Below are 14,124 nucleotides of genomic sequence, written 5' to 3'. Positions count from 1 at the left end.
ATATTATATGTATGTAATATTGATGGGTCTAGAAGAACTTCGCCTAATTAAGTTGAATAATTTTTGATGCCTACGGATAAAAGATTATTCATAAGTATTAGGTTTTTCATTGCTTATATTTGTCTTATTGATACAATATGGAGGGTGTTGTATTTTTATTATATATAAGGGAAAATTGGTTTATTAAATTCTCAAACCAATATTAAATGCATTATAATAATTTTTATGTATATGTAAATGTTCGGATATGTTACTATCTATTCTCTATCCCTTAGCATCTATCTTGATCACTTTGAAGTTGGGCTAAAACAAAGGATAATTGTTACCATTGTGAAAAGCCCGGTCATTGGAAAGGCGAACTCGGGGGAGTATCTGTTTTTGAAACAAATAGATAAAGAATGTATGCAATCCTTTATTCTTGAAACCAATTTGTTAGTTTTTCCTTCTAACACCTGGTGTGTGGACTCAGGGGCCACTAACCACGTTTGTAATATATTACATGGGTTTCAGGAAACAAGAAGGTTGAATGAAGGAGAGGTGTACTTGACACTAGGTACAAAGGCAAAGGTTGCCGCAGTATCAGTAGGAGTTTATTGTTTAGCATTAGGTGAGAAAATGTTGGTTTTAGAAGACTGTTACTATGTTCCAGAGATAAGGAGAAATTTGGTTTCTATTTCTGCACTTAATAAGTCAGGATATTCCACTTCGTTTGATTCAAAGGTTGTAATCAGACTAAATGGAAAGTTTATTGCCTCTGGTACTTTAGAAAATGGTCTCTATATACTTTCTCCTATGCTAGAAATAAATGATACTGTTGTTGGTAATTCATCAAAGGTCTTGCCTCAAAAGAGGAAGTCAACTTCTTTTAATCCAACATACTTATGACATTTAACATCAATTGAGCATTGCGGTGAACCAATGGTTGTAGACTTGTAGTATTGGCTAATGTGACTGTAGGACTTCTCACAAACGTGGAAAATTTTGGAAATCGTATCTGAACAGCTTGGAGACATCAAAAGGCAGTGTGTAATAGAGTAATACGTACAAGTGCCAACACAAAAATGGGAATACAAAACAGCAACGTATTCTATATATAAAGTAAATTAGTATATGCCTCTACAAATCCCATACGCCCTTCATATTTCATCCCCGTAAGTCCGTATCAAATTAAGATGACTACTCATGTAAATGTTGAAGGTCTTCCTGTGAAAATTGAGGGCCTTAATTAATTTCAACTCCCTTCAGAAGACTGATGCATACATTGGACGGCCTGGAGGCACTGTCGTAACTATCAACGTCTCAACAATGTATGGAGAAGGCAACCAAAATTTATTGCTGAGATTAAGTCCAATAACAAGAAAAGAATTCTTATTGGCAGGTGCTCGAACTCCGTAAGTATCAAAGAGTTACTGATCTCATTTAAAACAGACTTATCAATAATAATAAAAAACACTTATTGTTAGAGTAGACATTGATTGGTGGCACAATAGTTTTGACAGGTGTACTGACCACTTTGCGGGGAAGAAAGATGTTTAATAATAGGCTAGGGTTGTAATGGGTGGGCGGAAGACCCATTGACCCTCAAATCATAAAGCCCATATGATTTGAGGGCGGGCTTTAACCCACTATATCTTTATGAGTGGTCGGGCCTGTGAGGGGCCAACACTTGAATTATACAGCCCTTGCCCTCACCTCACCCCTTTTTAGAAAACTATGGGCGGGCACGAGGGCCATCTATGGGCCGGGCTGTACAACTTGTCAATTATTCAAAACTCTTGAATACAACTTGTTTAGACTTCATTAACATATTTGGTTTTTATCAGATTTCATTAACTGATTAACATATTCATTACAAAAATTCTTAAAAACCTATCAAACTTCATTAACATATACAATTGAATATATGAATATATTCTATAGGATAGAGATATATCCATATAATACAGCTATATCCTATAGAATATATTCACATATTCTAACAATATATTCATTACAAGAGAGAGAACCTTCATTATATCAACTACTATACTTGAAATTTACATTTCTACCCTATGTAATAATAAGTAAAACTTAAAATCCTAAGGGTATTATAATGCATTTTTTTTTAGAAAATCTAAATATCAATGAGGGCCTTTAATACGGGCTTTGTGAGGGGCTTTAGAGGGTCCGGTGAGGGGCCTCCTCATATTTCCATATCTAGGCCCTTACCCTCCCTCAAAACATGAGGGTCGGGCGGCCACCGCCCCTCAAATTGCATCGCGGGCTTAAATTTAAGGGCTTTTTGTCTATGGGCGGGTCGGTCGTCCAGGGGGCGAGGGCTTGAGGGCCGTTTTTACACCCCTATAATAGGCTAAATCTATGGTGCGCAAGATGTAGGGTACGCCCTGACATCTCGGCCACTCATACCAAGGGGTGCGTGTGTATTTAATGGCAAAAATACTGATCCAACGGCCTATATGACCTGCGCACCATACGACCTGCGCACTGAAGACATGCTCTTAATAATATACCTATTGAGGAGCACAAAAGATTTCGTGGTTCACTTGTTAATTTTATGGATGATCCTGATATCTACTTTGTTGGTGTTGGTATAAGTTCTCTTGCAAAGTTGAACATAGAATGTAGGAAGGCTGTTGAAGTGGGATCACTATGTACTGGGGTTTACCACAGACCACTACTTCGCGTGCTTAATGTGTTAGACTTGGCTCGTGGTCGCAAGTCTATATGCGATTATGCGCGCTGTGAAACCTTTAAGGGAAGGGTTAACTAGTATTACCCCCCTACTAGATGAGCCAATTAGGATTTCCCCTAACTAGATGGGGAAATTAGGGTCTCTCCCCTGAGTACACCAAAAAAAAAAAAGTCAACTTGGGTTGACCATGTTTTTTTTTGTGTATTCAGGAGGGAGACCCTAATTTCCCCATCTAGTTGAGAAAAATTCTAATTGGCTCATCTACTAGGGGGGTAATACTAAAAAATCCTTAAGGGAAAGGGTTTATGAGAACTGCCAATGAAGATTTTCTGACGAATAACCAAATTAAATATGCTACAACTGATGCCTAGGCTGCTTTTCTTGTTGGGAGAGCGAGTAATAAATCATGACCACGAAATTTCGATCGGTCTTCGGGGGCTAGTGGGCTACTGACGGTCTGACGTATCTATGTTTTGCTTTGTGTTTGTGAGGGAGTAATATTCACATCTAATGAATATCAGGCACGCGTCCAGCATAAGCAGAAATATCCTACCGACCTCATGTCCTCGTCCTCCGAGCTCACTTCATAAGCAACTTGCCTCATGTAGGTGGTCTACTTCAACTCATACTACAAGCAACAACATCATCACCCGATCTAAGATGTTCATCCTACTAGCTCGCTCCAGAAGGACGCAGGTCGCACGAACGAACTCACGTAGAACGCTTCATCTCATGACATCATCCCTTATCCAGATGCAATCATTACCAAAGCCATACTTACACAATCCATTATCGCAAATTACGAACCACTGTAACCACTCCCCATAATTATGAAATTCCTACCAACACCATTCATACACTCCTTCTCAATCTCAACCCTACATCTATATTTGTCAGCACACGTGTTGTGTGGATCCTCATGATCAGCAAATATAAATACCCCCTACTTGAACTACGTCAAACCTGATTCAACTCTCTCCCCAGAAGTGAGAGCTTGATACGTAGGCAGCTCAAGAATGAACTCGGTCTTTCCAATCCACAAATTCCCTCTCCTCCATCTTTCACACAGTTGTAAGGGAAAACAAATTAACACCTTTACATTGGCACCGTCTATGGTCTCGATTTCTTGAGAAACTTTCGCAACTTTCACAAATCACTAAATAAGAAAACTCCTCAAGTCCACAAAGCATGGCAAGCCTCGAAGCTCAAATCCAGAGCTTAGCAAGTCAACTAGGTACAATGAACGAGCACATCACCCTGCTCAGGCAGGAGAATGTTGCATTACGAGCACAAGTGGATGCGCAAAATCCACCTGGTGCCATAGCAGAGGACGGTATCAACGAAGTTAATCAGCATATTAACTAGCTATCATAAAGAATCGATCAGAGTGCAGTCAAGAATGACGTCACTCAGATCGTTCAAAAGATGCTAAAGACGTACCGGGCGTCCCGTTTCATTGCTGAGGTACTCAGTAAACCTTCCCCTCCGGATTTCATCCAACCACGCTTTGCAATGTATGATGGCAGCATATGTCCCGGTAACACGTGGCTTGCTACATTCAGGGTCTCGCACTCTATAGTGCACAGGAGTTTGACCATCTCCACTGCCATTTGTTTCCTGCCAGCCTGAAAGATGGCGCTCTCGATTGGTTCTTTTCACTCGAGCCAGACTCGATAAAGAACTTCGAGAATCTCACTGATCTATTTGCTAGCCATTACGTCCACAACAGGCGTAAAAAAGCAGACCTATATTCACTTTTCAAGCTCTCACTAGGCAAAGATGAAACCATCCGTGCCTTCTTAGGTTGCTTCAAAACCGAATTGCTATGCATGGAAAGCGGCCTCAAAGAGTCATTTGCCACATTGGCATTCACCAACGCCTGCCGTGTACGCAACACAGTGCTCTCTAGATCGCTCTTGAAAGAATGTCCAGAAACTTTATCTGAGCTGTATGCTCGAATAGATAAGTATATCAAGTTGCAAGAAGGCCTGAAACGTGAAGGCCTAACATAAGAACAACAAGTGGTAGCAATCTCTGAAGACGCCCCACCTTCAAAAAAGCGACCTAGACAACAAGGGTAGAAGTCTGGAAATAGAACGCCCAATAGCCGAGAGTTCACTATACTCACCCGATCTCCCAGTTACATACTGGAAAAGATCAAGAAAGCTGCCTATTACTGACCTGAAGTGCGGCAGCCAGAGGATTGACCAGGCAAGCCCTACTATGCCTTCCATAAAGCAAAATGTCATGATACCAACGAGTGCTGGGGACTCAAGCACTACCTCCAAGACTTCGTCGAGTCGGGTCATATCAAGCATTATACCAATATTGCCAATGACGACCTACGCCATAAGCTCATGGCTCACAGAGAGCGTAACAGATCTCCAACTCGCCACAATGGTCAAGCTCGCTCCCGTGTATAAATGACTCTTCAATATCAAAGCTGGTAATTACAATCTCCAAATACACGCACAGCTCGCTCTCTACAGTTCTTACCAGTTGATGACCTATAACTCTAGACTCAACTCAGCTAGAACGCTCTCCACGAGCAACACGCTTTCTCAAGCTAACACGCTCACTCGAGCTCATAGGCTTCTTAGCCTCTACAGTTTTTACTAGTTGATGACCTACAACTCTAGGCTCAACTCAGCGAGAACGCGGACACGCTTTCTTAAGCTAACACAATCACTCGAGCTCATAGGCTTCTTAGCCTCTACAGTTCTTACTAGTTGATGACCTACAAATCTAGGCACAACTTAGCGAGAACGCTCTCTGCGAGCAACACGCTTTCTTAAGCTAACACGCTCACTCGAGCTCATAGGCTTCTTAGCCTCTACAGTTCTTACTAGTTGAGGACCTACAACTCTAGGCTTAACTCAGCGAGAACGCTCTCCGCGAAAGCAACACGCTTTCTCAAGCTAACACGCTCACTCGAGCTCATAGGCTTCTTAGCCTCTACAGTTCTTACTAGTTGATGACCTACAAATCTAGGCTCAACTCAGCAAGAACGCTTTCTGCGAGCAACACGCTTTCTTAAGCTAACACGTTCACTCGAGCTCATAAGCTTCTTAACCTCTACAGTTCTTATTAGTTGATGACCTACAACTCTAGGCTCAACTCAGCGAGAATGCTCTTTGCGACCAACACGCTTTCTCAAGCTAACACGCTCACTCGAGGTCATAAGCTTCTTAGCCTCTACAGTTCTTACTAGTTGATGACCTACAACTCTAGGCTCAACTCAACGAGAATGCTCTCCGGGAACAACACACTTTCTTAAGCTAACACGCTCACACGAGCTCATAGGCTTCTTAGCCTCTATAGTTCTTACTAATTGATGACCTACAACTCTAGGCTCAACTCAGCGAGAACGCTCTCGGCGAGCAACACATTTTCTCAAGCTAACACACTCACTTGAGCTCATAGGCTTCTTAGCCTTTACATTTCGTATTTGTTGTCGACCTATAACCCTAGGCTACAATGACAAAATAACAAAAAAATATGTACAAGCAGTTGGACATCAGCAAAATACATGTATTCCATATATAACATTCACAATTCGAACTGCCTGAACAAACTCAGGAAACCAGTTCGTAAATTCACCGCTCTACTGGGTCTACCCAGAAATCCAGATCGGCCTGATTACAAGTTTTTGAAACTATCGAACTGCCACTTACGTGGAAACCAGTTCGTTTTGTATCTTTGCAATATAAAGAAAGGCTAACCGCCCAGGTAAGCCTAGGATACCAGCTCTATTGTTCTACAATCGCTTACAAAACTGAACACAGACAAAATAGTAAAAATACTTCACAACTTACACCAAAGACGAAGACATCCAGCAGCCATGGTCAAACACCAGAAGTAATGTGCTTATCGTCGGTGAGCAAAGATCGGGTCGGGGGAGTTACTATCGCGATCTCCTGGTACGACAAGAACACTTGTACCCAGAGCCCCACAATCACACTCCTCTTTCAGCTGCAAGCAGTGCCGGCTCTGACATTTTCGTGGCCCAAAGCGATGCACTAAAATGTGGCCCTATATGCAGCAAAAAAAAAAACAACAAGACAAAACAAAATACTTATATTATTCAACTTTAATCTGCCAATATAATCCGGGAGGGGGGCAAAAAGAAAACCTATAACTTAAAAATCATTCTTCTCACATTTTTAGATGCAAATTCACTAATTACACTTGAATAGTCAGCCTTTTCAACAACAACTTTTTCAATAGATAACATCGCTAATCCATTCAATCTTTCTTGTGACATGGTCGAGCGAAGATAAGACTTGATCAACTTTAACTTGGAAAAACTTCTTTCACCGGAAGCAACTGTAACAGGTATAGTCAATAATATCCTATAAGCAACCCAAGCATTCAGAAAACAATGATCTCTTAATCTCAAATAATTCACCACATCAATCGCCTTCTTTGTCTCCTTCGGCAAAATTTCTCTTAAGATTCTTAATTCTGAAAATAAATCTTCTCCATCAATATCATAAACATCTTCGTGTTTTAGAAACACTTCAAGGTGCTTACAAGAAACCTTCAAATTGTTAGCATCTACAGAGTTTAACTTTTCCACATTAAATAAAAACCCAAATAATCCTTCATATACTTGGAATTGTTCAAACCTGCTTCTCAATGAGGAAAGAGCTTGATCCAAAATAAATACAAAATAATGGACTCTAAAAGATTCCTCACCGATAGTGGCCTCCTCGACAACATTTTCATCAAACCGCCTCTTTCTCTCTGAATAATACGCTTCTCCGCGGAAAATAGGTTCAATTTGCATAGAAGTTGCAACATCTTTAGCTTCAGCCTTGGCCTCCTCAAATCCAAAAGCTCTATACTTTTCAAATGCAGAAATAAGTCCCTTCAGTTGATCTATGGCAACATCAATGTGCATATCTTCAGCTTGCATTGTTTTACTAACAGAGTTCACAGCAAATAACAAATGATGCCAGATAACCATACCAAGCAAGAACTCAAAATTTTCCATCTCATGTGTTACTAGGGACTCAGCTTCACTCTTTGTTTTAGGGTCATCATTAGCATCTGCCAAGAAAATTAAAGCATCCCTTATCTTTAGCGCTTGATATCTTATTGCTTTAACACTTGCCACACGACTTTCCCAGCGAGTTTGAGACAATGACTTAACACTTAGACCTTTCTTACCTTTCTTTTCTTTGTATTTTACATGATCTTTGAAGACCTTCCACCGCTTTGTAGAAGAAGAAAACAACGAATATATGCGTTGTACCACTCCAAAAAAAGAGACAGCTTTAGAACAAGAGTTAGCCATATCACATAGAGCAAGGTTGAGACTGTGGCAACCACAAGGCGTGTACATTGCTCTTGGATTTATTTCAAGCAACCTCTTTTGCACACCTTTGTGTTTCCCCTTTCATGTTAGATCCATTATCATATCCTTGTCCTCTTATATCACCGATTTCTAGTGAAGAGAGTTGATTGCATCTTTGAGTGTGTTAAAAGTCCCAATCCCGTGTCGCCCACACGTAGAAATCCTAAAAAGAATTCTTTTTACCTTTATTGGACTTGTAGAAACATCAACACACTGTATAACAATTGACATTTGTTTTTCATGGCTTATATCTTGGGTGCAATCAAATTATCACGTAAAAAATATTTTTGCTTCTTGGATCTTCTTTACAATGATACTTTTGGTCTCCTCTCTAGCAAATGTATTAACTCATTCTCATCTTGTGACCGAGATAATGGTAATGAATTTCTTTTTTTAATATGCGAATATGTTCTTGCATTCTGATCAAATTCGGCAATCATCTGAATTATGCCTAAGAAAATACCATTGTTCTCTTGATAAATCTTCTATTTTGTCCCACGAAATGCTAAATTATTTCTAGCAAGAGCTTTCCACAACAGAATATCCTCGGTAATATGTGACCCCAACGTTCTTTCTCTTTATTGATCTGTTTCTTGCACACGTTTATCAATTGTTTCATTCTTTTTCAATCTTATCTCTAATTCAATCCAACCGCTCATGCAACTGATGTGCCTACTACTTTTTCATGACTTTTAAGCCTCTCAGAAAAGATTCCTCCAATTTTAAATCCATTATTAAGCCATCCTAATATTGTTTTACGCCGTGGTTAAACAACTTGCAACAAAAGCAAAATACCCTATCCAAAGCATTGGAATATACAAGCCATCTTCTATCTTGCTTCTCTCCATTTGATAAGTGTCGAACTAACATAATGAGTAGAAGAAAAATGCCTACCAAGATCATCTTTAGGAAAATCGACAGTGTTATCTCTTTTAGGGCCTCTTTCCACTAATAAATCTCTATAATTTTGATCCATTTTATCCCAATTTCGCGGGTCATCAATGTTTACTGGCCCAAATAAGTCAGCCACATTTGTTTGTTGATTAAGTTCTTCATCAACGAAATCCTCATCATCTTCATCCACCAAATCTTCATTGTTTGCAGCCACCAAATTTTCATTGTCTTCAGCTACCAAGTCTTCATGTGTGTCATTCATCATATGATCCTCATTATCATTGGCAATTGTATGTTCCTCATCTACCAAATCTTCATGTGGTGCATCCATCAAATTTTCATGTTCTTCATTCACTAAATCTTCATCAGAACTATCTTTTTCTTTGCCACTAGAAAAATACTTATAAATAGCTCCCCGTTTGAGATTGAATAAGTTGTTTTTGTTTTTGCTTTTTTTTCTCTTTTGCTACTACCAGATGCATGCATTCTAATTCTAGGAGGCATAATTGTAAACAACAAACACTCCAATCTAATTATCTAAATATTTAATACCAAAAACCAGCTAGAGTGAGTAGAGTTTTGTACCTTTACGTCTTTACTTCTTGAACAGACAAAACAAATGACTTGAGTTTATCTTTTTTTTTTTTTGGTAGAAATTTGGTTTTGAACGGTGAACAAATGACTTGGGGGTTTTTTGTTGTGTCCGTAGGTGGCTTTTTGAGAAACGTAATAAACTTCCCTTTTGTGGGCGAGTATAATGTGGCCCTTAAATTTGATACTGACTTGGTGGCCCAAAGCGGCGACTTGGCTCGCTTTGCATTAGGGCCGGCGCTGGCTGCAAGTACGTCTCTTCCAGCATTGCATATTCTCCACACACTCGATCATATACGCCCTGCGCCTTTCGTGCAACGGCCTGACAATGCTTAGCGTACTCCGTCACTACAGCCAGCTTCTCATGCAAATCAGTCATCGAGCTGACCAGCACGGACCTCTCATCTAAAGTGTCCTGATGTTTTTTCATCACAGCCTTCAGTTTCTTCTTATCAGTCTCTCATGCGGCCTGCATGCTCATCAGTTCTTCCTTGGCCTTGCTCACATTACTTTCTCCATTGTCAGCACGTTGGATGGTATGCTTCAACTTATCATACCCAGCAAGGAACTACAAATAGAACATCAATGTTATATTCGCCAATAAAATAACAAGAAACCAGACCAGATGAAGAGCTTACCAAACAACACGCCATGTCCATGGTCCCCAGAGTTGTCTCCAAATCTTCATCTCCAAGCTTTTCTTTATCACCATCCAACACAATCCCTTCCAGAAGACAGGTCGCTATGGGTGCCGAGTGGAAGCTATAGTCAAAACGCTTCACCATACGTTTCTTCCCTGTCTTCCCTGTACAGAAGAGAACTCGCTCCCAAGGTCGCCAACACGCTTCCCCAAAGACCCAGTCGCGGCGCTCTCACCAGCAATACCTTTTCCCTTGCCTAGTACACCACGGTCCTCCATGTTCAGGTCGCTCCTACCCCTACGACTAGGAGACCTGAACACCACACCAGTTCGCTCGCGCGAACCAGCAGTAAAGCGACCCTCAGCTTTGGACCGTTTGGTGTTTCTCGAGCCAAAAGCAACCGCCTTCTGTTTGCCATGATCACATCGGCGATGAGGCACAAATTCAATCTCATCCATCACGAAGGGGGAGGCTTCCCTCGCCCCTCCATCATCAGGAGCACTTCCACGTCGCCTGGCCATTGTATACTCTAAAAACAACCCAACGTTTAACAAGTCAACACGAAGGCAAACCCCCTTTCTTCAAAAAGAAAGGAAAAACAATGAAAGAAACCAACCTGGAACGATCAAAGACCGAGTACAAGAACCTTGGAGAGTAACTTGAAGAAGATGCAGAACAAATACCCCTAAACTTCTTACAACAGTTCATTTTATGTTCTAATGGTTTCCCTTCCCAAGACACACCACCAATGCATTGAAACGCTAAACGACGTGCCACATGGATCACCGTCTCTTCAAATTCCACAAAATTGGGTGGTTACCATTTTTGGCTCTCCAACTGTTTGTATCCCCACACGTGCCACGTGCGTGCTAAGGTCCTCTCTCAGCAGAATGCTCTGAAATGGAAAACGCTTCCTACGAGCAAGACGTTCACCCGACCTCTCAGCTTACATAGCCTTAGTACCTCTCGCTACTCGGGACCTACAATGCTAGGACCAATTAAAGAGCAGGACGCTCAGTCAAGAACACATGCTACTTAGCCTCACCCACTCTTACCAGGGGTGCCTACACAGCTAGGTAAGTATAACAAAAGTAGCAAAATCACATTCAAAGCATCAAGGTACAGAGCAAAAAGAAGAAACATGCATTTCATAAAGGCAAAAGCATAAACTGCCTGAACTAACTCAGACAACAGTTCGTCGACTAACCAAATTGTTGAGACATCCCAGAAAACTCAGCTCGGTTAGCCAGTATTCGTCACACCACGAACTCCCCAGAACAATCTGGGAAGCCAATTCGTTCAAAGTACAACAAGGAAAACCTACTAATTAAGGCGAACTGGCCAGGTTACCCTAGGAAACCAGCTCTACTGTTCCAAGCCAATGGCCATACAAAAGCAGTTACTTACACAAGAATTTCTAAACAACATGTTCAAAACCGTCACTTAGGAGCGGATCCAGCACTTGAGAGGAGACAGGTTCTATGGAGATCGCCGCAGCCGAGTCAGCAATGGTCATTCCGGTTAAGCCCCGGCCGAGGCGGATCGGTAGAAAGAATAATGAGAGGATGACACTACTTCAAGAGCATTACTAACATTTTCGAGTGAGTCGTTCCCTCGACCACCGAAAGCCCCACGTTCATGCTCCTCTTGCAGCTCTTCGTATTTTTTCTCCAACTCCTCTAAATCAAGGCGCATGTCATCATATGCCTCCTTAGCTTGCAGCGTAACCCCTTTGCACTTCTCAGCGAAGTCGTTCGCCGTGGTAAGCTTCCTCTTCAGGTCGTCCACCTCATTGATAGCCATCGTCTTCTCCAGAATCACCGAAGTCAGCTGTGCTTTCAAAGCATCCAATTCCTTCTTCTCAGACTGCTGTACCTCTCGAAGAGTTGACAGCTCGTCCTTCAAGGACTCGACCTCAGACTTTTCCATCTCAGCAATCTGAGCCGCTATTTTCAACTTTCGATACCCAGCAATAAGCTGCACCAGTGTAATGATCACAACATAGCATCATTACACACTTTAGCGCAACAATATGAACAAAGCAAAGAAAAACCAACCATAACAAGATAGGCACTTACCAAGCAGTACGCCTTATCCATTTCCCTCAAGTTCTCTTCCAGCTCCTTCAAATCTAAATATTTCCTGTCACTATCCAGTGTCATCCCCTTCAGTAAACAGGCCGCTACAGGCACGGACTTGTAGCTACAATCCGACCTCTTAACAAGCCGTTTCTTACCAGTACACTCATCTACATACACCAAGTTGCGCTCCAGGTCATCCCTCCCACTACCAAAGTGACCTTTGCCAGTCTCTCTAGCAGCAGCCTTTCCCTTCACCTTACCAGAAGTGTCCCCAGCAGCCCTGTTCGATACGACCTCAGTGTTCCCATGGCCCAGGACACTAAAATCGACCTCAGCCCTCGACCTCGAGCTGCGAGTTGCCTTCCCACCAGTTCGCCCTCCACTACCCCCAAGTATGATATCAACCGCTCTCGCGACCTTGGCAGTCCTCGAGTCAGGATCATCACCCTTCCTCTTCAACAAGCGGCTCCACTCATGCAGAACAAAAGAGATGGCTTCCAGATCATAGGGTATGCTCTCATGCCCCCCCCCCCCAGTTCTAGAGGCCCCAGCTAGGGGTGTGCATGGGTCGGTTCGGGCCGGATTTAGATAAAAACCGATCACCGAACCGATCTTGTCGGTTTATATCCTGCAGTAACCGACCCGAAACTGACCCAAGCAATTTACAACCCAACCGTTACCCAATCAAAACCGCCTATAACACGGTTTAACCGACCCGACAAAGTGTGCTTTTTTTTCCAGAATACAAAGTGTGTTTACTTTTCACCCCACGTGCATTCATTTGTATTTAGTTGGGAAAGGGGCCACCACATGATTTCATAAAGAAATAAAATACTAATTATATTGAGTTAATTTGTCAATGAGAAAGGGACCCACTTGATTTCAATAATCAAAACACTTCCGATAAATTTCCGAACTGAGATCTGTTTGAAGATATAACCAGAATAATCAAACCAATAATGTCTCCTTCATAAAATCATCACTCCTTCAATTACCAAAACCAAAACCAGAGATTGAGCTCAACAAGAAAAAAACAATTGGCAAATCATTAAGAAACTGAATCTGAAAATCTAGTTGAAGTAAAATCAATGAATTGAAAGTGATTCAGTAAAATGATCAAGCCTTCTTCTTGACAATTGAAAAAACAACGAATTAAATCTACAAACTCCATTTGAAATCTGGTAACCAAAAAGAAACAAGTATCAAAACAAAGCTTATCAATATAGACATATGAATCTGAGACGATATTTTGAATAAGAAGTCACGATTGAAATAGATCTAAAGAATGGAATAGAGATTTAGTTGGAGAAGACCAAGTTACTATCAGTTGGAGAAGAGATTGATATCCATACAGAGACGATTAAGGGATCGAATTTGAAGAAAGAAATTGAAACAGAAAAGGAGAGAAACATAGATATGGAGAGACAAAATAACTTCATATCATATTTGATGTGCTTTTACATTTACTAATCTATCTGTGAATCTCTTTTTTTCGGACTCCTCTAACTACACTCAATGGCCACCTCCTTCTCTCACTTAAAGATAGCATCTTGGAATTGTAGAAGGCGAAAAAAGAGCTCTACATTCGATATATCAGCAACAATTCCAACTTCATAAATTTGATATATGTTATATAATGGAAACTAAAGCGAATGAAACCGATAGTAAGACCCGTACTCATGCATTACATTTTCCTCATAAGTTTATTCTTCCTGCAGTAGGCCTCAGTGGAGGCATTTGGCTTATGTGGAACTCTAACATTATTTTGAAAATTATTTTTGCCTCCCAAAACATTACTCATGCAGAAATATCTTTTCCTCAAAATCCTTCAATTTTCTTTGTCTCTTTCATCTATGCTCCACCAAA

General features: G+C 41.1%; 2 protein-coding genes across 2 annotated transcripts; both read right to left on the bottom strand.

The window, feature by feature from the left end:
- Positions 1–6,824: 6,824 nt before the first annotated feature.
- On the bottom strand, positions 6,825–7,595 carry LOC147505988 (uncharacterized). Its single transcript, XM_086605668.1, has 2 exons — positions 7,391–7,595; positions 6,825–7,294 (listed from the first exon to the last, which is right to left on the bottom strand). Exons 1-2 carry the CDS (start codon positions 7,593–7,595, stop codon positions 6,825–6,827), a joined length of 675 nt encoding a protein of 224 aa, XP_086461794.1.
- Positions 7,596–11,310: 3,715 nt separating this feature from the next.
- On the bottom strand, positions 11,311–13,713 carry LOC147505987 (uncharacterized). The gene is made up of 2 exons (XM_086604204.1): positions 12,256–13,713; positions 11,311–12,154 (listed from the first exon to the last, which is right to left on the bottom strand). The coding sequence occupies exons 1-2, from the start codon at positions 12,337–12,339 to the stop codon at positions 11,699–11,701; spliced, it is 540 nt and encodes a 179-aa protein (XP_086460330.1). The 5' UTR covers positions 12,340–13,713; the 3' UTR covers positions 11,311–11,698.
- Between the last annotated feature and the right edge of the window lie 411 nt (positions 13,714–14,124).

This window comes from Coptis chinensis, chromosome 4 (genome assembly GCF_015680905.1).
Source record: "Coptis chinensis isolate HL-2020 chromosome 4, ASM1568090v1, whole genome shotgun sequence".
Classification (NCBI taxonomy): domain Eukaryota; kingdom Viridiplantae; phylum Streptophyta; class Magnoliopsida; order Ranunculales; family Ranunculaceae; genus Coptis; species Coptis chinensis.
Note: the sequence above shows the minus strand (reverse complement) of the source record. Positions and strands in the feature narration are given on the sequence as shown.

Coding starts and splice junctions, on each gene's coding strand:
- LOC147505987 (XM_086604204.1), bottom strand. CDS start 12,339: ATGACACTGGATAGTGACAGGAAATATTTAGATTTGAAGGAGCTGGAA. Junction 12,155..12,255: donor TGGATAAGGCGTACTGCTTG/GTAAGTGCCTAT, acceptor ACACTGGTGCAG/CTTATTGCTGGGTATCGAAA.
- LOC147505988 (XM_086605668.1), bottom strand. CDS start 7,595: ATGCACATTGATGTTGCCATAGATCAACTGAAGGGACTTATTTCTGCA. Junction 7,295..7,390: donor TGTCGAGGAGGCCACTATCG/GTGAGGAATCTT, acceptor AAGTATATGAAG/GATTATTTGGGTTTTTATTT.